Source organism: Glandiceps talaboti, chromosome 16 (assembly GCF_964340395.1).
Source record: "Glandiceps talaboti chromosome 16, keGlaTala1.1, whole genome shotgun sequence".
Lineage (NCBI taxonomy): Eukaryota > Metazoa > Hemichordata > Enteropneusta > Spengelidae > Glandiceps > Glandiceps talaboti.
In genome coordinates this window covers 8,474,034-8,500,687 of record NC_135564.1, presented here as the reverse complement: position 1 = coordinate 8,500,687, position 26,654 = coordinate 8,474,034, and the positions used below count along the sequence as shown (strand labels likewise).

At 35.9% G+C, this 26,654-nt stretch overlaps 1 protein-coding gene across 2 annotated transcripts; it reads right to left on the bottom strand.

Annotated features, from left to right (window-relative positions):
• Positions 1-8,821: 8,821 nt before the first annotated feature.
• Positions 8,822-25,329, bottom strand: LOC144447630 (galanin receptor 2b-like). Of its 2 annotated transcripts, none has more exons than XM_078137708.1 (3): positions 25,245-25,329; positions 11,801-11,827; positions 8,822-10,608 (listed from the first exon to the last, which is right to left on the bottom strand). In XM_078137708.1, the coding sequence occupies exon 3, from the start codon at positions 10,554-10,556 to the stop codon at positions 9,432-9,434; it is 1,125 nt and encodes a 374-aa protein (XP_077993834.1). In that variant the 5' UTR covers positions 10,557-10,608; positions 11,801-11,827; positions 25,245-25,329; the 3' UTR covers positions 8,822-9,431. The 2 variants fall into 2 exon arrangements, with proteins under 2 accessions (XP_077993834.1, XP_077993835.1); XM_078137709.1 differs by lacking the exon at positions 25,245-25,329 and adding an exon at positions 18,020-18,041 and having other exon boundaries at positions 11,411-11,827.
• Positions 25,330-26,654: the final 1,325 nt, after the last annotated feature.

The following is a 26,654-nucleotide window of genomic DNA, read 5'->3' as shown; positions in this document are numbered from 1 at the left end:
TGTAGGCAATGTTTAATGACATGTAACGGTTCCCAAACAAGCCGACACGCAAACACCGTTATTGATGAGATGAAGACAAATGAACACTTGAAATCGGGAGAGATTCGTGATTTGATAGTAAATGTAAAGACTCTTACAAAGTGTGAAGATGTATAGTTTGGACAGGTGGTGGATACTTTAAACTCAGCAAGACTGAAACCACGCTTTTATTCCGAATTCCGGTTAATTGAATCGGAGAATTTGAAGAAGAAAGGCTACGTTGTTTTATTTCACGATCAGTTATGTTTGCGGTAAATTTTCTGATAAACCCATGCAATAGAAGAGCACTGAGAACCTAATCAATGCACATGACATAATTTGATAGGCTGAAAGTCCTCATGCAGTGACAATTGCAAAGAAAATAACTGACAAGGAAATGCTAGCAAGTGAGTATTGTTTTGAAGGCCTACTTAGCTGATGGAAAGTGAAAGTTTTATTATTTGAAGCATGTCGAGCAACTACTACACGGTAACTCGATAGCTTTAATTCATTTTGTGTCGCTGCTTCGCATATGTGTTTGTAAATACGCCATGCAATTGCGAATGTGTAGAGATAACGTAAAAAAAATTGCCTTCTGCTGGCTATACCCAGCAAGGTTATCTCGAGTTTGAGACACAATTTGTGTCACATGAACATTTGATCACTGCAGTATTTTCTTTGATCGTCAAAGTCTCAGTAAATCTTATCACCTAGGGGTTTGAAAGCGCTATTCAAACATTCATTGCAAGGATGTCGTGACTTGCACGTAGACAGATACACTCTCGTAAATGCACACTTCTTGTGACATTTATTATGCCTATGGACAGATAACTAAGTGTCTCAAAATAACGCGATATTGTAGTGGAAGATCAAACATTAGGTGTATTAGGCCAAATAAAAATAATGATGTGTTTCCGACCAACCGACCGACCGACCATAGTTAAAGCCACTAACCCTATACATTTTTTGACATTATGACAATTTACTTCTATTTCCCTGCTTACTTTTTTAAAATCACATTCCAGAGAGAAATGATGTCATTTCAGCCTATAACAGTACAGTCTGCATATTGTGTTTGTCTTCTTCTGAGTCATACACTCGCTATAATTGTCAACTGTTACGGAAGTATTGTGACCAATAAGTATATTGTCTCTGGGTCATCAAGTAATGAAAAAATAAAATGTAAAATAAAAATAAAATTCGTACCTACCTACTTTATTTTCTGAAGTCATGTTATCAGAAACAAACATTTTTATAAAATTGCTTTGCCTTATCGCTAACGGCTCCTATAGATACATGGACCGTTCACGTACATTTATAGGTCATCACGTAAACAGGATTTGTAATTACCGGCCCAGCAAACATGAATCCACCGAAGGCAGGAAATGAATTCGCTATACAGCAATTGTATGTGTGGTTGTGATTCACACATTATCGAGATTGGCGGATAGTCTTTGATGTTTACACATGGTATCTGGCACTTCATGAAATTAGGACTTCGCGAGATATTAAAATACGCCGTGATTAAGTCATCGAGAACTCTGACAATGAAAATGATTGGTACAAAAAATCGTGAATACTTTCCTAAAATGAAAAAAAAAAATACTTATATAATCAAATTTTCACTGATTGTCAAGAACGAATTTACTGAGTTTCTTTGTAAATATTTGACTGGAGGGTATCCACGTGGGTAAGGCATCGGCAGAAGTAGGGGATATATATTCCAAGCGTTGTCAGCGCTTGTCGCAGAGAGTGCTAATCATTTGTTGGTTATTACGCCCGTTGTAACCATGCCAACAAATGTTATCGCAACCACGTAAAGGAAGATATAGTTACAAGTTCGATCTCTGTTGAATGTTTTTTCTGTTGTGTGGGTAAATTTTATAAACACTTTGTTGTTACGGTTTGATACCTGAGTTGACTGAAATGAAAGACTTATACTTTTTCAGAGACAAGGGAATTGATTTTCGCTGGAATGCCATCGATTTGCCCGGACATTTGGTATAATGTTACCGCAATATCAGAGTACAAAGTTACAGGGGTGCAAATGTTCATTTCAGTGACGTTACATATGTCTGGTCCTGTGACAATCACAACGTAACTGATAGTAAGGTGGTGACCCCACAAGCGCGTATCCGCATGACAATGAGCGTTTATCGCTGAAATGTGAGAAATGGTTTAATGTTTTATTTTTGTCATCTCTAAGGCAGCCATGCATACTGTTCAAAGTACATGATTATAAACTGAACGCGTCACAAACATGTACACACATTTACTTTAATATTTTTTTAAACAATAAAAAATGTCACCCTTTGGAAAAAATATAATGCTGAAAAATACGAGCCGTCACGCTGTGCAGTCAGGGATATCATATTATATATTGTAGTAATCAAAGGACGGTTTCTGACCAAATGATGTGTATTGATCGTATTAATAGAATAGTATTGACAACAACATTATGCGACGACGACAACGATAACAACAACAACAACAACAACAACCACAAGTGACTACAGCAACTGCAGAGCAACGAACACAAGATCAAGCGAAATTTCATTTTAATACTAATACTTCAGTATTAAAATCAACAACACAAACAAAACGACGACGACGACGACGATGACGACGACAACAACAACAACAACAACAGCAAACACCACCACCACAACCACCACCACCACAACAACAACAACAACAACCAAAACAATAAAAATAACGTCAACCGGAGGACAATGAACCTGAAATTTAATCTATCTTGATGAAGACCGTTTAAAGGACAATCTCAAATATATGACATCCATATGATAACGATGTAGATAGTCACACACTGGTAAATAACCAACTACAACTTTGTCGAAGAGTAATTTGTTGAAAATGAATGAAAATACAAGGATTTAATCCCCAATTTCTTTCATCGTGAAAATCACTTACGTTTCGACGTATACAATTGAAAGAAGTGTTTACAGACGAGCCCCAGGGTAAAAAAAAAACAACCACTTATACTACATGTAATAAAACACATATTAATATACAGGTCGATTGATTCTACGTCCATCGTGATTGTATTTCTAATGTCAATTACAAATTTGTGCTCGTACTTAAAGTCGACATGGGAAGTGGGTGTATCACAAACAGAATTTTAGTGATTTTAATATCAGTAAGTACATACCCTAAAATGCATTGAACATATTGGATTTCGTGGCTTAATTAAATTTCTTTTAGGCAATGAAGTGTGCGCGTCTACAATGCAATTTTGATGGACTTGAAAGCTATGTGAATTTCTTGTGAGTACTAAATTTGAATAATTCGATTTATTGATATATATTTTAAGGGTGTTTGTTTATATTATATCAATCAATATTTCTACTTACTCAAAGTAAGTTCGTGTTGATGTATAAAGTAGTGCGTAATGAGTGCATAGCTATAAAGGGGAACACCACTCCAGGAAATGAAGGTATTTCCATAAACTTTGGGTTCTGGAAAGTCATTTCATGATTTCACATCACGTAAATTTGACGCGATTGCCAAGAAACGCCAAATTGAAACTCGCTCCGAGTGCATTGTCCTAGCAGTGGTCTAGCGTCGCATCATGGGAGTTAGCAGATATAGATGAACAGTGAATGTCCATCTATGATGATATATCTGAAGGTAAATTCACTTAGGAATCATGAATATTAATTATACTGTTCATCTAATACATACACATATGATGACTCCAATACCGTAGTGTATGTTGGATCACTGCTAGGACAGTCATGATGAATGTGAAAGTTTACGAAAGTGTCTTTTAGTTCCTGGAGTGGTGTTCTTTTTTTTTTCTTTTTTGAATTCTCAGAAGTGTGGTGTCATTTTTAGTCTCGAGAGCTATAATAATGTATCTCCTCTTGTGTCCTGCAGTTGCCGTAAAATGACTGGTGGCCTTACAGTAATTCATGTCGTAAAAAAAATCCATGTCGGTTATAACAATTTCTCGAAAATTTCAGAAATTTCTTCTTAGTATTACGTCATTTTACATGTATTAAATTACTTATCACAATTGAGTACTTATTATTGACTAAAGCATTACATAAATTACATTGCTGACTTGTTTGTATGGTTTACGAGTAGCTACATTTCATTCATATTTTTGTATGATTTCAGATATACTGTTACCTTGTTTTTGTGGAAATTAAGTGACGTTAATGAAAAGTAGGGGCGCATTTGATTTTGCTCAATCATGATTGTGATTACCCTAACGTCATTTCTGGAAACGAGCTCGGTTGTAAACAAAACGCTCAACCACGCACGACCATGATCACTTTAATACATGTAAACATTTCGCAAATTTTCTCACAATTCTAAATATCAATCGATTTTTCCATCGTCAAAATGATTGATGGGACAACAACTTACCACTCTGACTATTATTAACAATTTATTTAGTAAATACATCGTGTTTTCCGTACGTCGTTTTTAATATTTCCCCTGTGACGCCCACGATCCCCACAGTAATAACACTGTACGTTTGCAATCACGGCAATCATTGTTCAGGACACATTACTCTAATTACCAATAATAAGCTTCAATTGTAATTTTCAAACTTGAAATAAATTATGATTGCCCAAATCGAACGCGCCCCGCGGGTGCTATCGATGCCCAATTAGAGAGATGTCGTTTTTAGTAAATCGTCAATATGTATAACACACTGTGGAATTTCATTTCATGGCATACAGAATACCGAATAGATATGTAAGGAACGCTTTAACTTGACGTGAACAGAAAGTATTCCTGTAGATTTAAATGTGTTGTGAAAAATTAGAGTGAGGAAAATGGGAGAAGTACGTGTAAAAGGAGAAGTACTATTTTGAATTGTAATAACGCCCTCTGGAATTGTTTTAAAGTGAAGATTTATGTCATGTATGACCCCAACGTGTTCATGTTAACAACTATCTCTTCTGTAAAATTTTAATCAAAATAAATTATTTATTTAAACAATAATGTACGCCCTCCCAGCCCATAATGGACGAAAGCAAACTTTGAACGACATAATGGGCGAGGCGACAGCCGAGCCCATTATGGAGTGCAAAGTTTGCTTGAGTCCATTATGGACTGGGAGGGCGTACATTATTGTTATTATTTTATAGTTTTGCCAATTCCAGTGAATTTGTAGACAGAGAAACGCAAAACAACGTATAATATACACAGCGCTGAACATCGTCTGCAATGTTCAGCCCGGAAGCTGAATACTAATCATAGCGACATACGTACGTACACGTACACACACATATACACTTAAGTTCAATGAACTGCTGTGAACACAAATTTGTTTCATGAATGCGTTGTATTGTTAAACAGTGGAAATGACAATCACAAGTAACAACATACATTTCGAAAAAATTGGAAAAAATTGCCTTACGGACATAAGCTTGTATTGTTATGCTCGTTCCAGGCTGGTTCCGGGGCCGCGATGCCCAATAACGGAGTACATTATCAGTAATAATGTACAGCGATGACGTCACAAAATTCACTGGAATTGGTAATGCTATAATATAATATTCAATAAAGTCTCTTACTTTTTGGTATCTAATGCCAAATACGATTTTACTCATCCCGCATACGTGCTGAGGTTTATTTCATCAAACAATTTTTTTAATGTTTCTTGAGATAGAAGGCGAAATTTGGCAATTTCTTTACCATTATGCAAATTGATACAAAGTTTGCTACAAATGTTATTATTGAGCTAGTGTTATGAGAATGTTTTGATCATGTAAGTTGCTACAAATTGTTATAAAAAAATTGATAACAATTAAAGGCTCGAGGGTTTGCCTGTGGGTGGATTTGTAGGGGGTCACCCTGTTTTTGAAATTGCCAGTAGGGTGGGGGAGGGTCATTGCTTTCTGTGTGTAATATACTTTTTCTAAGTCAATTTACAAATTATTCACTAAACCGGAACAATTATCAAATATGCCTAATTTCGCTCAAGTAGTAAACAGAGAAATACATATGCACAAATATTCAAAGTTTATTAGCTTCGTATTTATGTATTTAAATGATATGTTTTATCGGTAGGTTAAAGGTTAAAACGTTCTAGAAAGTGAGATTATTGTGTAATATACGTGTTACTTACGCGTCTGTGAACAATTACTTACAGCAGTCTACGTCAAGTCTAAAATAGCAAATGTCTAGACATGATGCTGCATGAAAAATCTCACAACAGACATACTACATATATATATTGAGAACGTACTAAATACAGTCTTTTTATATTCCATCATATCTCTCTTTCTTTTGAATTTCATTGTTACAATTCCTACGCACAGAGGTATATTCATCGTAAGGCAAACCACTTATGTTCAGGAGGGCCTAAGTAGGGCATGTTTTTATTCAGTGAAGTGAAGTGAATGTAAATCTAACTTGTTTGCTCTTTTAGTGTAGTTATCTCACGTCGAGTTTAGCACACTTAAGATCCCTTTCAGCTCCAGACAGAATATTGCGATTACAAATTCTGTCGTTCGGCATGCAAACTACTTAACTAGATCACCAATGTCGGTTGTCAGACAGCTCTGTGATGTCGTAGAATATAAACCAATGTTGAGATGATTAAGCTAAGCATTCATGAAATACTGCACATTATATTTGGTACGTTTTTTTTGGTTTTTGTTTTAAGTAATGTGTTTGTTTTTGTCAAAATTATTATTACGCCAACTGTGTACAAACCGCTGGTGCGTTTCCTTGCTTGTTGTATGCAGGAATGAAATCAGTTTCATGGAAAATCCCACTGTCTTAAACCAGAGCTGTTATTTCGTCCGCGACACCGCGAAATAACGAATGCGGTGCCGTAAAAGAGGCTGTGGTTTACGACTATGGCAAGATCCCAAAACTCTGTTTATTGATATAACGCTACACACAATCAAGTCTGACTGTTATTGTTACAATATAGCTTCCAAAGATATAAACAAAACTGATAAAAAGCATCGACGTGTGAAACTACACCAGAGGACCCGTTGTTTTTTATCAGTTGTATTGTTGTTTTTACCTAATTTTTGGCTCACTTTATTCAAGCAAAAGCATTGGTAATTTTCTCGAGTTGTAATTTACCCCGAGACAAAACCTTCTACTTCTAGACACAATTTGTAGTCGATAAACATGTAGATAAAAAATGTTTACGAGATGTGTATCTGAAAAATGTTATTGCAATCCACGTCAAAATTAATCATCCCTAGGGCCCAAAATGAGGGAAGAAAATTGAAATACTGGTTATATTGTCATTGATGAGACATATGGTATAGATGACTTAGTTATCATCGTATTATCATGATATAGGGTGAATATCAATCATTCACATTGTATGGATTAGGCTGACATTTAATTTACAAGCACATATTTCCAAGTCTTTATAAAGGCCGATAAGGCCGAATGAGAATGAGTCATATGACACTATATTCAGTCAGTTCAGACACAGACGCGTCTGCTCGTGTTGATACTAGACGAGACGAGACGAGACGAGACGAGACGAGACGAGACGAGAAAAGACAACACAACACAACACAACACAACACAACACAACACAACACGCAAATTCCTCCAAACTGTTATTACGAGTTGGTATACCTACCGATTTGATGCTGCATTCGTTAGGCTGTCGTTATGACCTGTGTATCGTACCATTTTATAACGTTAGGAAAAAACTATTTGCTACGACATCGGCAAACGACATCGTAACAACTCGTGTCTTGTCATCTTTACTTCATATACCATCGAATTTGTCTGGGACAGATAGTTATGGAGGTACTATTTACACGACTTGGTTGTCAATGATAACTTTTTTTTTTTTAAATGTCCTTTGTATTGGCATATATTCATATGCTTAGAAGCGAGAGCAATAGTTAAATTAAGGATTAAAAAACTAAATTCTTATACATAGGCCTCAGACCCCCACCCCCATTCCCCTTCTAACTAGATTGGTCAAAATTGAATTTCTTTAAAACAGCACAATCAATTTCAAATCAGTATGTAGTAGTATGTAGTGCTATGAATATAAAGCCAGTATGTAGTGAGTAAAAATTAGTTCTTTTGTTGACACTTTATTTTAGTGCCAAGCATTTACTATAGAAAAAACTCTTCCTTTCCTCCAATTTCACATTTATAAAAGAAACATTTGTATTTAGGGGTACAAAAAAACCATTAAAAGTAAAATCGATTTTGTAGGATGAGAACTAAATGGGTTCAAACCCCCACCCCCAAAGTAAAAGGATTCAGTTGTTTATCCTACATTGAACTATTGATCTCACCCCTTATATTTTGCAAATGACAGATGGCAGCAGGTATTATGTCAGACAAAAGCCTAATATATAAAAAGAAAACAAACTGTAAGTTAGACACACAAATTAAAAAAACAAACATGATTCCATGCAGTACTTCAACACACACGGCCTATTTTATAACACCCTAATTCTGAGGCGAAATCAAATTACGTCATAACACTAAATAGTATGCTCTCAGCGCCAACCAACGTGAATCCTTTTGAAAACCTACCCCTAAAACCATAAAGCTAAATACGTACAACAAACGACAAGAAACTAGACAGGTTTTAACATAAGACATTTGTACAATAGGCAAATGAACTCTGACACGTTTTTAAAAAGGCAAGAATGAAAACAAAATGTTTGTTTCCGGTAACACAACTTCAGAAAATAGGGTAGGTAGGTCGGGATTTTATTTATTTTACATTTTTATTTTGCTAATTACTTGACCCAAAGACAATATACTCGTTGGTCACAATACTTCGGTAACTGTTGATGAGGTGAGGTGTACAAGAAGCAAATGAAGACAGTTATGTGATCCAGATGTAGACAGTTGATTTGTGTTCACAGTGAGATAATGCATTATTTTATTTGCCTGCTCTCTCTCTCAGTATATATATTTTGTATTATGTAATTTGTAACAAAGTGTGGTAGTAACTATATAAGCTAGATAGTGTAATGATACATTATTACTTGATATCAGTAAAGGGAGTCCAACCCCTGTAAACACACATTTTCCAAGTTAGACAAAGTTCGATATCTGAGCTTTCGATTTTTTTCCAAATACTCATCATCAGTTACAATGCAAAGATACAATCACCAGCACACATATACATTTCACATATATTATTATATGCAATTTAAAAAAGAAATTCAAGTTGTCATCTGCAGGTCACGAATAAACCTGCAGAACTAGAATTGCAGATATTTTTAGAATTCTCGTTTGAATTCTGACCTGTGGCGAATATTCCTGATTGATATGCTAATCCAAAAGTGTTGGTCCAGCAAACTTATAAGTGGTTATGTGTCCTAATATATGCTTAGACTTTGGGAATATTTTAGTTCATTCGTCACTTTGTCAAGTTTTTTTTGTCTTATTATCCATATGGATTGACTTTACAGCTGTGTAGATTATGCTCTTTCCATTTCTAAATCATTGGTGGCATCAACTCTATTGAATACACAGCTAAAAATCGTAAAAATTCCCTCGCGAAATTCTTTGTATTTGATGGCATAGATGAAAGGGTTGATACACATGTTCGAAAACACCAAGAGAACCATAAAATAGTAATAAAAGCTATCGTAGTCAAGGTAACCACCAAGATTGTACACAAAAAACGAAATTGACATCGGTGACCATGAAATAACGAAAGTAACTGACACAATTAACATTGTTTTTGTCACATTCTTTCTCGCTTTCCCCATGGAATCATCTTGAGGTTTAGTTTTGCCACCTGAGGGCGCTTGTACCTGGTTTTGCCTTGTAGCAGGATGTTGCACGGATGATTGGGTGATGTCTCGATGTACAGTATCGCGCGCCTGGTTCGAGGTCGAAATTGTTTCGGCAGCAGGGTGTTTATTCGTTTTAGAGCGACGCCGAAGTTCCAAGATTATGTTGCCGTAAGAAAACGCCATGATGCCGAGGGGTAGTATGTATTCAGTCGTGAACACTATAAAACCAACAAAACTTTGCACGCTTCTATTGGGCCATTCTTCCACGTTGCAGATGCCGTCTTCGTTGAAGTTCATAGTAGGCCAGTAAGATTCACGAATAAATCCAACGAACCATACACATACAACTACAATTTTTACCTTGGTCATGGTGATTTTATTACGGTGCAGTACGGGGTGACAAATCGCCAAATATCTCTCAATCGCCAAGAATGATAGATTGAAGGTGGAGGATATAAACAATCCCCAAAGAACGTATTCTGATACCCATATCTTGCAGAGAACGTCACCGCCAATAGTACTCGGGATAACGTCAAACGACGGTCCAAACTTCAACGCCACGAACATAATCGCACTTGTAAGATCGATCAAGGATTGATTGAGGATGAAGATATTCGTGAAAGTTTTCCTCAGCGCTTTAATTTTGATGAAAACAAAACAAACCATGAAATTTCCTACGATCCCGAGCGTTCCCAAAATAGCATAGATAACTTTAAGCACGACATCGGTGACAGCAACACTGCCGCTAGCATCATGAGGGGACACGGTAGGTGTCGATGAGTCGATAAGAGTAGAACTATTCATCGTTCATCTGAGACAATCGTCTCTACCCGTACTCCTTGTTGGCTGTGGCCACCTGTATAACATATACAAAGCAGTCATTCTGTGTCAGTTGAAATCAAATTTCATGGAATTATATGAAAGGGTGATAAACGATGTACCTGTAAACGCTCTGTGCTGCAAAAGCTGGTGACTATTCAACTAAGTTTGATATCTCTTTCTTAGCATGTTCCATATATGTGTCACGTTTCGTGAAAAGTAGCACAATCTGAGTTTGTAAGCTTTTTACTCAAGGAAAATACTTACATTAAACTTCCATTCTAGCATAATATTTATGTCAAAGCATGTCTTTTGTTACATTACAGTTGTCTCCTCGCATTGCTAGAACAGTTGATTGCATAGGGGAAATGCTTTTTTTAAACGTATGGTAAATTACGTCATCGGTTCTTTTATGAATTATATCTTTATACCAGGTAGACTTCAGTCAATTGCAAGTGAGGCTTAAGTATGCTTCAGTAGGTAGAATACTGCGTTCATTTTAAATATGTAGCGAAAATCTGGCCCAAAAACATATGAACTCAGCCTGTGCTCCTTTCAGTACATCGAAGGATATTCTTACATATTAATATAAGTCATAACATATTCGAATATCTTACAAACTTCTCTGTCTTCTTTCAACAGTATATCAACACTTATCTATATTAACTCTTCGGTGCAGCAAAGTTTTCATGGATATACAGATGACATTATAATGAATTATTCAACGACAAATATGATACTGAAGAACTATTCACCATGAGTTCTGTCCGATATCAATATAAAGGAAACCACAATGTCAATCTACTGAGTTTATAGCAGTTTCTGATTTAAAAAAATACCTCTATTGAGTCAGCTCCGTAGAATTTTCTTCAACAAGAATCCCAGATAATTACAGCAAATAAAACTATTCGCACCACAGAAGTCGTGAATGTTAGCTTGTGTACACTTCTTGAACGGTTTTTCCCTTCTAGTTGTAAATCGAAGTCTCTGTGCACCGCAATCAATAATACAGTTTTACGATGTAAAGATGTCGACCGAGGCTCAGCCAAGTAACTGTTAGTTTGCCTTCTACGATATTTCTGAAGTAAGTAGACTTCGATCGCGAAAGTTAATTCTTCTTTGTTGGTATTTCAACCTGCGCATGTACCAATGTAATTAGTTTTTGATGACGATCAGAAACTTGTGTACTTTCAATCTCAATATCCGAATGTAATAATTACAGTACTTACCAAAGGAATCTCGCTCCTCAATACAAGCTGAGAAGAAAGAGAGAGAGTGTGTGTATTAAGTCAACAATTACCCTTCTTGTCTGCCTTTTTTTCAAATTGTCCTATTCCCGGCCGACCACTCGAAGAACACATAAGAGAGGAAAACGCCACTCCCAAGGATCTTGAATGCAAAATATGATATCCAACATCCTATACCTACCACCCAAAGAACACATAATCCAAACTTTTCAGTTTAGAATAGTTAGACTGTCGGTGTTACAATTTCAAGTGAAGAATACAAGAAATGTATCAAACTGTTTTCATTAAAGACTGAATATTTCATCATTGTCGTGTTTTAAGCTTTCAAGAAACTATTTTGTGCATCAACGCATGTAATCAAGTGAAATGGTTTATGTGAAATGTCAATGTGAAATGTCTATTAAACATATACATATTCATTCACTCGCTCTTTTTCAAAAAAAAAGAATTGAAAAGGACCAACTTGAAGGTTTCATTTCCGACGAAAATTTCGGTGTCAAAACAAGCATTTAACAGAACGTTGTGTTATACAGCGAATTTCAAAATATCGTACAGCTTCACTGTTTGATACAACCCTGCAGGATTTTAATGAATACAGTTTCTTGCAACATTTTGTCTAAAATGAAATGTACTGAGGTGCCACCTTGTAGACATCAAATGCAGATGTCACAACATTGGCGCCCGCATGTCTGACTCTAAATTGTTGCAATACATTCATTTAAATGGTTTATTTCATTTAGACAAAATATTGCAATAAATTGACATCTAGCTAGTATTAAAGAGTAGCATATTTTATTGAGATCTGTGTGTTTGTTACGGTATTTTGAAATCCACCGTATTTGTCATGAGGTAAAGATAAGAATCAAGTGCATTGCCACTTTGCGTGGTAATTATGAATAATAAGTGGCGTGTATGTCAACATCCCACGTGCACACGTACTTGATTGCTCTCAAGATTTTTTCAGTGTTGTATAGTTTGATACTCTATACAAATGTAATGTGAATGGGAAGCTGGGTATCAAATATGATAGATTTTGTTTTCGGACGGATTTACATAATGAGATAAATACGTATACAAGGCTTCCAAAAGCACCACTTAGCGGGTATTGCCTTGAAGTTAAGACTTAGACTTTGATAACGTGTTATTTGATACATGGTGGTAGGGTAGAGCAAATTGTATTTGTTAAGTGTCAATGCCTTTTAAAAATTGCGACAACTTCTTGAAGAGAAAAAAGTATTATAACTTTATTAGAACTCAGAAGTTTGATTAAAAAAGTAAGCAAACTCCACAAGGGCAATCAACAATTTCGTTCGTGTGAGTTGGGTCGTGAATTCGTGGTAAAATGCGCTTGCGTTGAGGGTTGGGTATACCAAGACGAGTGTATCGACTGGACAAATGACACTGACACATGCAGTAAAGTGAAATGATGAAATCTAATTAACAATAACCCTATCAACATTCAAATGTACCGGTACAGTAAAAGTTTTATGTCATCTTAAACATGCACCAGCTACAATCGAGGCTCTTTTTAAATCAAATAACCAAAGATGTGTTCACTTAAAATTGATCAGTTACTCATAAAATAACATCAGTTAGATGGAAAAGTCACTTTCTAGTGTAGGACGAAGAGAAGAGAAAATAGTCATATTGTGTAGAGCATTTTTGGTTGAGTAAATTGTATTTTAGTGTGTTGATGGTTTTTTTGTTTTGTTTTTTGTTTGTTTGTTTGATTGTTGGGTTTTATTTTATTATTTATATATCTTTGTTTATTTTATTATTTTTTGTGTGTGTATTACCTGCCTTTTATTTTGTTCCTCGTAAATGACATTGCAATTTTAATCATTGTACTTTATATTTTATTAGACTTTACAACTTTTACGACTTGTTTTATTAATCAACTTTTTTGTTTCTTTTTTTTTGTTTCTCAACATGCTTACTTTACTGCTATGTAAACTTAAGCAATTTGACCATTTTATTTTGGCACAATGTTGTCTTAATAAACCATGTATTGTTAGTATTATAATTAGTGGTCAACATTATCTGTAGGTAGTGTAGTAGCAAGTTTAAATCTTGAGCGAAAGATAGGTTTTCAATCTGTTACGATGTGCATGAAAATTAACGGCAACCGGAGTATCATTTTTCGATAAGATCACAGAATATATTCGCTGTAATTTGTTAAAATACCGATAATTAGACATTGTAAATATTAATCATTGATCAATATTATCAATAAGCAGTACAGAAACAGGTTGAAATCTTGGTCGTTTTTGGATACGGACCCAACGAGTTGATTTATTGCGTACACAGCTACAAAAATGTATTTACCAACAAGTGATGCAATAATGTTCATGGTGTACAATATGACGAGTTTTTTCAAAAACAAAACAAAACAAAAACACACGTTCCAGTTGTAGCTAATGCAGCTTTTAAGACAGCCTGTAATCTTGCAAAGCTGTTGTTATTATTATATGTTTTTACTTGAATGTTTGTTTATTAATTTTTTTGTGATCATTTTCATATGCCCTAAAAAGACATAATAGCCTGAAAAAAATTAGCGACAAAATGAACTTAATACAGAATTTAGTTATGGATAACACAAATCATCCAATGTACAAACCAGGTTATTGTCTTTGAACAGAAAATATAGATTATATACCCTAGTCGTTCTACGTCACGACAAGCCGTATCTACGTCATCGAGTGGTGCTCGAAATACGAGTCAAAACGTTACAAAACGTCACTATTTTTCTAAATTTTTCATCAATTACGCTTGAGGAGGTATAATCATTGTCAATTACTTTTTCCTTCATTCAGCCGAAAAATACTTGTAGCCTAAGTGTGTTTCACTACTCGTCTAGCGACTCGTAGTAACAAGGCCCCTTAGGTCATTCGTTAGCTAAACGAAAACAAAACATCGAGGAAGAATATTTAAATATTGTTACCTTTGATGAATTGTTTAAATTTGATTCTTTTTTTCAACAAAATGACTCATATATATATATGAATCACGTACACGCATTGTGTCTTAAAAAAACTTGAACATGGTAAAGGTCAAAGTTGAATGATAATCGAAGTAAAGGGTGGCCTATCGTTTATTATTGAATGCACACACCCTCTTAAGTGACAAAAAATGCTTCTGATATCACAACAAATAAAAGTCTTCTTCATATGCAGCAATACTGCGTCACAGATCACTATACTTCAAGTGTACGTGTATGCTCATGCATACTAATTAAAACAAACAGTTTTTTACAAAAATCACTCGGTTTTTAAAGAAATGGGTTTTGGCGATGGTGTTCTCAAACCCTCAAACACGTTTAAATGATCAAAGCAAATTGAGAACTGTTATTTCATATGTATTTTTGGTGCTTGATGAACCGATCAATTCGTATCACATAGGGAAGTAATTTGGGGCTAGTGTGTGCACATGGAATCGACACTATGTGTAGTACCGTAATGTCTATTTGCTTATAATCATATAGAAAAGAGGTTAATGCTGCTGTTTATTTGCAGTCAGTGGAAGTGGGTGAAAAGACATCAATCATGTAATCAAGACTTTTATTTCCCAAGGTTATTTCGAATTTGTGATTTTGTTTTCACCATAATGTGATTTTACTACTATTTTTATTGTTAATAAATATTAGTAAAGTTACATTTAAAATTATATATTTACAATTATATTATATTAAATTACAATTAAAAAATTCAAAATCGACTCATAATCACCCACCACATATATCAGGTAATGCGCAATTACCACTTTTGAAGGAGGGTCGAAAATCCAATTTTTCATGTCAGCCTGTATAGCTTTCTCATTTTCTCCTCATTCGTATTGACCTGTATTATTGAATTTCTTTCTACGACACATTGTTCAATTTGATTTTATCTTTTTAAAACTTGTTATTATTGATGTAACAATAATTTGATAAGATTTCATTTCTTTTTATCATTTAGTGTTTTTTTAGTTTCATTTTATAGAGAGAGACGGAGGGAGGGAGCCAGACAGACAGACAGACATATATGCAGGCAGAGGGACAGACAGACATTCAGACAGACAGACATACAGACAGACAGACAGACAGACAGACAGACAGACAAACAAACAGGCAGACAGACAGACAGACAGACATTTGACAGTGTGTTGTGCTAGTTTTGTATTTCACTTAGTGTTTTCTTTAGTTTTATTTTCATAAGAAGAAGCCCACATCAGTTCTTTTTTTTGTATTTTGGGATTATTCTCAAATCGGCAAAGGAGAGAGAGAGCGAGAGAGAGAGAGAGAGAGAGAGAGAGAGAGAGAGAGAGAGAGAGAGAGAGAGAGACAGACAGACAGACAGACAGACAGACAGACAGACAGACAGACAGACAGACAGACAGACAGACAGGCAGACAGACAGAGACGGAGGGACACACAGATTGGATGTATATCTGAGGTAGCACATATTATATTTTAGTGATGTAGATATGTTCAGATTCATATTATGTAGTTATATCATACAGAATACCAGACTGAGAATTAAACAAGGAAATGATTATTTGTATGCCATTGACGTCATCATTCAAATGTGACTACGTTCTCGATCGATGTACACGTTTCTGAGAACAATTGATGAGATTCGTGTCGCATTTACCCCAGCACACTATAGAAAACGATATGAGATAGATAAATCATTTGAAAGTTACAGGAGATTTGAACAAAGAGTAACCATGAATACGCTGTAGAAAATAGCGCCAATGGCATTGACAGTAGCACAACTGTACAGTTTTTAAAAAATTGTTTACCCACATGCTGATCCATACTAGGTATAGGTGTTCATTTACTGAATGATTATCCAGTTGCCTATTTAATCCTGTTATTACCTTTGCAATATACGCGATCATTTGACTGTTGCTATGGGCGTGGTCTTGTTGCTAGGTGTTTTTGCATACATTTTTGAATGTTTATTCACTTGTCTATTAATTTTTGTTGTTATCTTTACAATATATGTGATCATTTGGCTGTTGCCATGGGCGAGGTCTTCTGCTTGGCATATTTGCATACACGTTTGTTATCCTTTTGAAATACACCACCGTTTGAATGTTGGTATGGGTGTGGTCACGGTTGCATACATTTTTTGAATATTTACTCACTTGCCTATCAGATGATGTTGTAACATATACTGCCATTTGATTGTTGCTAAGGGTGCGGTCATGGTTGTTAGGGCCAATTGTGTCAAAATGTTTCGAACAAAATTTGCAGAATACCTAGAAACATCTCACCGAGTTTCAGTCTCATTGAAAAAGTACTTTTTGAGATATAAGTATTTGACCAAAATTCACATTTTTGAACCCAATTTGCACATCACTGATGAGATCATTACATGGTTAATATGTCTTCCATCTATACACCCACAGAAGCATCCATTAAATTTCAGCCCAATTTGCTCAGTAGCTTTGGAATTAAAGATATTTGACCAAAAAGACACCTAATTTGCATATTATATATGTCAATAAACATCTTAATTTACACACCCCTGTGAACATTCCCACCAAATTTCAGATCAATCTGCCCAGTAGTTTTTGAGTTTAAATTTATTTTACCAAACATGACATTTTTTTACCCAAATCACACACATCTGTGATGCGATTATTTTATTTGAACATTTTTCCCAACTAGACACCAAAAATAATCTCCCCACCAAATACCAAGGCAATCAGTCTGGCAGTTTTTAAGTTTAAGTCGTCCACACACACACACACACACACACACACACACACACACACACACACACACCGCACCATGCCCATATCACTACTGAACCTTACCAGTTCAGTTGAGCTAAAAAGGGAGCGTTTACCCAATTTTTATCAGGTAAGACTTGTCTTCAATTTCGATTTTAAAAGTGAAAGATTTAAGTGCTGATCAACTTCACTAATAGGGTGATAATTCTCAAAAATCCCCTACTCTTCCTTAAAGGCACCTGTGAGATTAAGATTAAGATATTCGGATAAAAACTTCTACGTTGGTCCTGAACAAAATAGTGCTTCTACGTAATCCTTGTGGCTCCATTAATAACATGAAACTAATGCTAGAACAGGGGACTGAATCATGGGCCCTTAAGCCCTACCAGCCACTATGGAATATAAACCGGCTGGCATAATGTGATTTGGGATGCTGAAAACCATAATGGCGATCTATGTTTTTTTGCCATCAGTAAAGCTTACCTCGTTTCCGGTGTATGTATTACTCCCTTTATGCCTTGTAGTCTTGATGTTATGATTAATATACAGAAACCAGTTTCCAAAACGTTCACAGCAACTTCAGTATTCCGGAATGTGGAGTTACCGTCTAGTTGGAATATCGTTCTTTATATATATGTAATTATGTGAACGGTCACTTCAAAGAATCGTGGTACCTGACACGCATGCTACACGTATATTTTAAAATACGGATAACCCACGTGATTTAAATGACAGAAATGTTGGAAAATGTTATTGACTGAACGCAGGGTTACTATGGCAACGAGTACAACCGTAAATCAAAAATGTGATTACAAGAGTAATAGGTATACGTGATGAAACCCGTGAAATAACACATTAGAAGCAACAGGAAGTATTTCGATTCGATGTGTCAAACTGAACACAAATTGACAAACTGCACTGTTAGGTATACATGTTTGAAGCCAGACCTGTGTTTACATGTACTTAGGTTAAAATTTCACTAGCTACAACTGAATTGTTTTGACACCGTTTTGTTAGGTATAATGACAGCTTTCTTTACATATGGTACTTTCTGAACAGTATTGAATCACCTGTGGGTAAACACATTTGTGTATCAGTGCATATAGTATGATGCAATATATCGTCAAATTGATTTTTGGGTCCGCACCCAAATATCAAAACCCCAACGAATCACGATTTCAACATATTGATATACTGCTTATAGATAAAACAGACATCTAAGTAACATGTATAATATCTAATTATTTGGTATTTTAACTATATTTTTGATTGACTGATTGAAAATACAATACCCAAATTACAGACAGTACAGATTTAAAGGAGAGGGAGGGTTTGGTGAGTGAGTGAGTGAGTGAGTGAGTGAGTGAGTGAGTGAGTGAGTGAGTGAGTGAGTGAGTGAGTGAGTGAGTGAGTGAGTGAGTGAGTGAGTGAGTGAGTGAGTGAGTGAGTGAGTGAGTGAGTGAGTGTCTGTCTGTCTGTCTGTCTGTCTGTCTGTCTGTCTGTCTGTCTGTCTGTCTGTCTGTCTGAGTGACTGAGTGACTGACTGATAAGTGGTCAAGTAAATTCTCTTCACCGCTAAGGACTGTCAATGTAGAAAATACAGTCGCAACAGCTGTGTTGAATTGATCATTGAATTGGGTTTGAGTATCGCCCCAATGACTGCCTCATTTATCACCCACTTAAAGACACAATACTGTAACAATCACGTGTAGCAATTCCCATCATGCTGTTGGGAATTCGCATGAGTATGCATACCATTCTAGACAGAACACCAACATCATAATTAAGTAAAATTATCTCCTTTGGATAGTGGGCCATATCCTGAAAAGAAACTCAATTAAACAACATCAAAAGTCCGATCACATTCTCTTTCGTGTATGATCACAGGATATCCTGTAAGTTTTAGTGGATATTTAGTAGAGCAATTTGAAAGACTCCGAGTGTTTCACGAACACTTGGCATAGCACGAACGTAACAACATAAATGTACACTTTTGCATCAAACTCTTCGAAGCTGCCTACATAACATTTGATACGTTCATTACAAGTGGAATTCTATGTCACTAGCATATTGCTACTAGTAATCCTTACATTGCAATTTTCTCACTATTGTGTAGACACCATGTTACTACCAAACCGGAAAGACGTTAGAGTTTCAATTTGGAGCCACTGTGTTTCTTACATCTCACACAGTGTTCTGTTTGTTTAATTACATATACACGAATGTGATACAGGCACTGATAGCTGATGGCACTCACATAAAATGTTACATTTCATCTCACTGTAAAGGTACTAAGTTGCCGTGGGGGGGGGGGGGAATAGACGCTCTCGGGGTATAGCCCGTGATAATGAGAAGCACTCAACTTATAAAGCAGCTCGAGGTACACAGAATCGTAAGTTGGCACATACTGGATAAACTCAGGGTTTGAGGTTCCATTGATCGTGAATTTAATGCCAAAGGAGAAAGCACCTTGATACATCTATATATATTAAAGTTACTAGGAACCTAATTCATACCGAAGTTACAGTATCGGGTTGAACAGTTCTGCAACACGCCGGCATTCCATGGATCTTCAAGCATCACGACTTCAAATGTCGTCGACCAATCAACCACGAACGTCGTATAAATCTCACTTTATATACCCTAGCTAACCTATCCCTAAAGTAGAGGGAGATTGATCATGAACTTGAATTTCTAACTTTATGAACGTTAAGACATGTCTCCTACGTTAGGACAAGTTACTCAATACCATTTCTATAGACCAGTATCGTATGGCGCCATCATGGCTAGAGTTACGTTCGGATTTATTGTCTAATTTTCAAGCAAGTTCAACAAACAAGTTTCCAAGATGGTAGTTGGAACGAGATTATCAAATATTGTACGATGGCTACATACTGGTGTAATAAAAATGATATAATTATGACATCACTGTCAACACAAATAAAAGCATTGTGTTTGAATCGTACGTTTCATTCCACAGACTGAGTGTTGTTGCTTTGTTTTCACAGCGAGGTAAAATGTACCATTTTATATCCTTGCCCGCTATATGTGTCTGTACTTTGTTTTATGTAATCTGTAACAAAACACCTCGTGCCCCCTAATTTAAACTCTATAGTCACTCTGGTTTGGTAGTAGGCTGGTACGCCTTCCTCTCTATAGGTTAATACTACATCCAGAATTAATAATAAATTCATATCTTTTGTGGGGTGCACAATAACAAAATGACTGCAATGGATAACATATTTCAGTTATAGATCATGCTCCTAACAATCGAATGGTCTTATTTTGTGACCAAATCTCCCAGAAAAAACGACAGTGCACTTCGACCATCAAATTACAGTTTAACTGTCAAAAACGAATAATTAATCAGCAAGTGTGCTTTGGGTTATCACACTCTTGAACGTGTACTTGTCGAGTAAACTGAACTTTGCATCGGTGTACGTAATGGATTTGTAGTTGACTTCCTCGTGTCTGTAATGTATCCGCCGATAAAGAAGTTAAATGGTCTTACTTATAGATTAAAAGTCAAAGCCATTTCTTTAAATTGTTACAATCCATGGAGATTGGACAAATGTCGTCTTATTTTTCCCATATGGCATTCCATCATGATACAATACGCCATTATTTCCTAACAAACCTGTCACATTGTCCCATGTTCCATATATCCTGAAATGGTATTCTATCTAGCAAAGAATAGGGTCAGTGTCAAAATTATCCACCGTATGTATGTTGCAGACTGGGAATACGCATTATAATGGTAAAAGGGAAAAAACCCAGCTAAAATGGATGGAAAGATGCGTGGTTAGATATTCATTAAATACCTTCCAAAGTTGTTTCCATAGTTACACTGGCAGGAAAACACGACGCTTTTATGGTGTTGAATCAAGCGATATGTACATATGGTAGGCAAACACAAAACTGTTCAAGCTTTCAAGTACATAATGTTCGTGATGACAAGTGTGGGAGAAGTAGAATTTGAACAACATTAGAAAGCTTCACCTGGAAAGGTTTTTTAAAAAATGTGTTATTAGGTACAATGACTTACTCGTAATATCGTACACCGTGAACAGTATCGTATCACCCGTGAATGAACGTTTTTTTTTTTTAGCTGTATACGTGATAAATAAAATCAAATTGATTTTTGGGTCGCGCATTCGCGCGATTCGCGCCCTCGTCTAATGTCTAATTATTGGTATTTTAACAATTTTTATTGAGATTAACTGATCGGAAAATGATAACTTCAGTTACACCGGTACAGTTTTAACATGGTGACAGATTCAAAACCGACTTGCCACTACACTACCTACAGATGATATTGACCACTAATTAACAGATACAATATCTTTTTTAATATAGAAAATATACTTTTAATGAATATATCTTTGTTTGTTCGATGAACAGAATATTGCAATTGCAGTTTAGTAGATGTTTAAATGAGTGTGTTGTTATTATCCTCAACGAGAACAGCCCTCCGTGGGCAGTCCGTTTGTCCGTCCGTCTGTCCGTGGATATCACTACTTCTGGTATCCACGGCTAAATTGTAACCAAACTTGGCACACAAATGTGAAACATTATAGGGTACATATGTTTGATATTTTATTTTCCATATTTGATCACTATAGAGAACAGCAGCCATATTTACCGTATTACATATAGATACTAAACTTGGAAGTTTTCTCTAAATGTAATTGAAGCTATTCAAGTGCTAACACCTATTTTATCAAAGAGAATCTGTCTAAACAGACTGATATTGTCTCACATGCGAGTGATTTGTACTGGTCAGGGTTCACTTCTCCTGTAATGGAATTCATTGACATTCTTTCTGCTATAAGCCAATGACGTAATGATTGTCAGATTACTGCAAGACCTTATTTTAACACACAGCCACCACATATTCAACAGTACCTTAGTGTTTATGTCTTCGAATGCTGAAGACATCTTGTTACACCCGTGTGTCAATCAAGTGTAGATGATTGACTATTAGACATTAAAGTGTCACTGAGTTAATGGAAATTCTCCCAATCCTAATGTCTATCCACGACTTTGAAGGTGAAGTCTGCCAATATCGTTAATTCTTTTTTGTGTACAATCATCTAATATCCTTTTGCTATAATGATATAATATTCATACATACAGTTACTTTAAATTTGGCATATTATTGGTATATATGCTTGGTAATAATAATAATAAATCTACGATTAAGACAAAATATTATCATCAACGTAAAAGATGTTGATACAATGGAAATAACCGGTAATGAAATATACATACAGTGCAGTTTTTCAGTGTTAGTATCCAAGCGTTACCTGCTGATTCATTGAGATAATTCTGAAATAGAAGATATTTCGTCTTAGCCTGCAAATACTATTAAAACAATGTATCAAGAACAGTGCGACTGGTCACAATATTTCATGATGAGATAGACACAATACAGTTAACACACAGACATATCCCTTACACAGTGTCTACTCTGTAGACACAATAAATATAACACAGAGATATCCCTTACACAGTGTCTGCTCTGTAGACGCAGTCTGGTCTGTAGACACAATAAAGATAACACAGAGACATCCCTTGCACAGTGTCTGCTCTGTAGACACAATAGAGATAACACACAGACATCCCTTATGCGTGTCTGCTCTGTATTGTTATTACAAAATACATAAGAGAGGAGACACTGTTGTAAGAGATGTTTGCGTGTTATCTTTTTTGTGTCTTCCTCATAATGAAACTTGTATTGTGATCAGTCTCACTGTTCTTGATAAATCATTTAATAGCATGTGAAAGCTAAGAAATGTCCAGCAATACAGTGGAAAGAAAAACACACAAAGATCCAACGTTATCTCTGTATATCATCCACTGATATAACTGTTCAGTTTTGAAATGATAACAAAACAATATGATTATATCAAACATTGGGGTGTTTCTGGTTAAGTTACCTTAATATAAAATCGCCTCAATTTCTGATTAGCCAGTCTAAAGTACCGATCTGTGACTCCGATAGCTCCGGAATAGCTTACGGAAGCTAGCGGAATCGATCACACCCACACATATATCAGCTCGTTGAACAGCAGGCTCATTTCGGATATACATGGCCATACGTGGACATCACTAGGCGCAGCGTATCTTATATTAACCGGATATACATCACGCATAAATCATTTACAGATCGGGTTTCAAGATAGATAAATACTGTGAATTTTCACGAAAGACACAACATTTGGATGTTAACTGGAACATTTTTTGAAAACTAAATTGTTAGAGATAATGGCTTAGTCGCAATATCGTTCACTCTGAACAGTATTGAATCACCTATGTGGTTAAACATATTTGTGTAGCAGTATACATAGTACGGTGCTGCTAATCAAATTGATTTTTGGGTCCGCACCAAAAAATCACAGCCCCGATCTATCTCGATTTCAACCTATTACAGTACTACTTATGTATACAATCGAAGTCTATTTAACATGAAATATAGTGCCTCATATATTATTGGTATTATAACAGTTTTTGGTAAATAAATTGTTGCTTGTGTAATCGAAAAAATAATTCTAAAGTTACAGCTAGTGTAGGTGATGTCTTTCGGAGGTTAATGGAATATGGGCAATGAACCTTTGCATGACAAATACAAATAGCTATTTCTACAACCCTTTCATACAGTTTGTTGACACATACGTTTTTAAATGTCACTTTGTTGACAGGAAAACATCCTAACCTCGCAACCACTCGTTTCCGTTTTGAATCGCTGACTGTATTACAAACCTCCAGGGAACATTTACAAGTTAATGTTTTTCAACTGAATTATTAAAACATTACTTTTCCCATGAGGCATTCATTTTCCTGTAACTCACGTTTCTCGCTGGTAAATGTAATTCTTGTCACTACTGTTACGGATGACAGAATACAACTTTTTAATATTCGCTAAGTTTTGATGTTTTGCGAGGTCACCGTGAACTCTCAGCTGTCATGACTTAATACTTAGAACAAATGTTTGCATATCGCGAATAATATTCTTCTAAGATGACATTAAGTTATTATAAGATCAACAGTGTCAAATAATGACTGATTACAGACAGTTGGAAGAACAATGACGTGATCACATTGTTTGGTTAGTTTTCATATTTGTCAATATCATTTGCATTGAATTAAGACGACAGCAATACTTCCGTTTTAGTCATTTATGGTGCTGATTATTTTATCACCCAAACATTTGAGTATTGTATATTTTATGTTTAATAAGAATTTAATGAAATAAATTAAGGATTCATTCTTTGGAAGTTAGAACTGAAGGCAACAGCTAGGCCTAGACAAGGAGCTTCGATCTGCTCCGTGGCCACTTAACTTCTAAATGATCCAGGTTAACCATGAACATTGTGTGTAGTTTGAGCTAATTCCCTAAAGTCCAAGTCGATCCCGTGTACAGAGTGGAGAGAGAGAGAGAGAGAGAGAGAGAGAGAGAGAGAGAGAGAGAGAGAGAGAGAGAGAGAGAGAGAGAGAGAGAGAGAGAGAGAGAGAGAGAGAGAGAGAGAGAGAGAGAGAGAGAGAGAGAGAAACATTGAAGGAGGGTTACAGTAGAGGTTACCCCCTATATTTGTTACACTACATATTTCTGGCTGTCTCTGCTCTGTAAATAACAGCTCCAAAGTATGCAGACTCAGCATGCAGCAGTGCAAATAACAGAATTTAGGATTCAATAAAAGGACCTTACCTTAATACGTGTAAGCAGCTGATTCATTCATAGCATATGATAAAGAAGCGTGCAACGGCAACACAGCAGTTTAGACTCATAACCACTTACGATCACGCAAGCGAATTTCATTCGTGGGGGGTCTGGCGGCAGTGCGACTGCTGAACTTTATTTTCGCACTTCTAACCAAATTTCGACGGTAAACTTTCACTCCTTCAATGATAACAGCTTTTTAAATTTGTTTTTTTTTACTACTGAGATGTTGATCGATAAGTTGATAAAAATTTACTTTTAATATGAGATATGGTGCTGGGTTTCTGGTAGTATTTTAATGCGTTTACAATCATGTTGTTACATTACATCGATCATAGTGGTGTGACCTCTACAGTTCTCACCATGGTTTACATCATATATAAGTGTTCGGTGTCACACTTGTGAGCATTCGTTCAGGTACAGGGGGTTTTGACCTAAACGAACGATGTTCATTTGTTGAGCTTGTGCGACATTGTGTGATCATCCCCAAAACTGATGTGTGTATGTGTCACCGTTGCACAGAGCGCAAAGGGAGTAAAGGGAGGGGGGAGGGAGGGAGAGTGAGAGGGGTAAATAATGCCCTAAACAAATAATGTAGCCTGGGTCTTGCACATTTCAGATGTTTGAAGTCATAATCAGTGGCTTTTATTGTTCTGCAATATGAAAGAAAATGTACACTATAAAAATACATATCTATATTCTAAGACACTACTACCCCTGGTATAAGTGTTGATGTGGTAAGATCTCAGCTTAACACTGTGATCATGGAATGAAGCAACAAACAATTTCATGTTCATCAATAACCCTGTACCAACATGTTGACTTCTTTGCAAAGGATTGCTATATGTATATAAGTGTATGTGTAAAAAGATGGCACCACATTACATTCTCCTTGTGTAAATGCTCCACAGTTCTCCATGACTAAAGCAATAACATTGGTAAACACAGAGGTTCTTATTCGAAAAATCCTTTGATGATTAATTTCAATGTTTGTTCCTGGAACAGTCATATTTCTTCTAGCTCTAAAGAACATTAAGGTGCCAGCCTTACACTGGTGAAGTGATTTGCATGATGTTTTCAACCGACTTTGATTGTGTCCTCCACTTGAAGTGTGCTAATACATAGTCACAAAGCACTAATCAGATGTACAGTGTATGACAGCTGGCTGTTTAGTCCATGTACAAAATTTACTACACAAAGTTATACCACAGACAGTGGATCCACTCCAGCATCTATGGTTGTACTACCACACATTTCATGTTAACGTTCACTGGCTCTGTTTGATACCACCATACAGAAACCAGTAAGAAACTGGACATGCTACACTTTAAGATATTAAGATTGAATGAATATAGTTTCTTGACACATTTTGTCTAAATGAAATGAACTATTGTTAAC

Bases quoted from the DNA above. Each gene is read 5' to 3' on its own strand.
- LOC144447630 (XM_078137708.1), bottom strand. From the start codon at position 10,556: ATGAATAGTTCTACTCTTATCGACTCATCGACACCTACCGTGTCCCCT.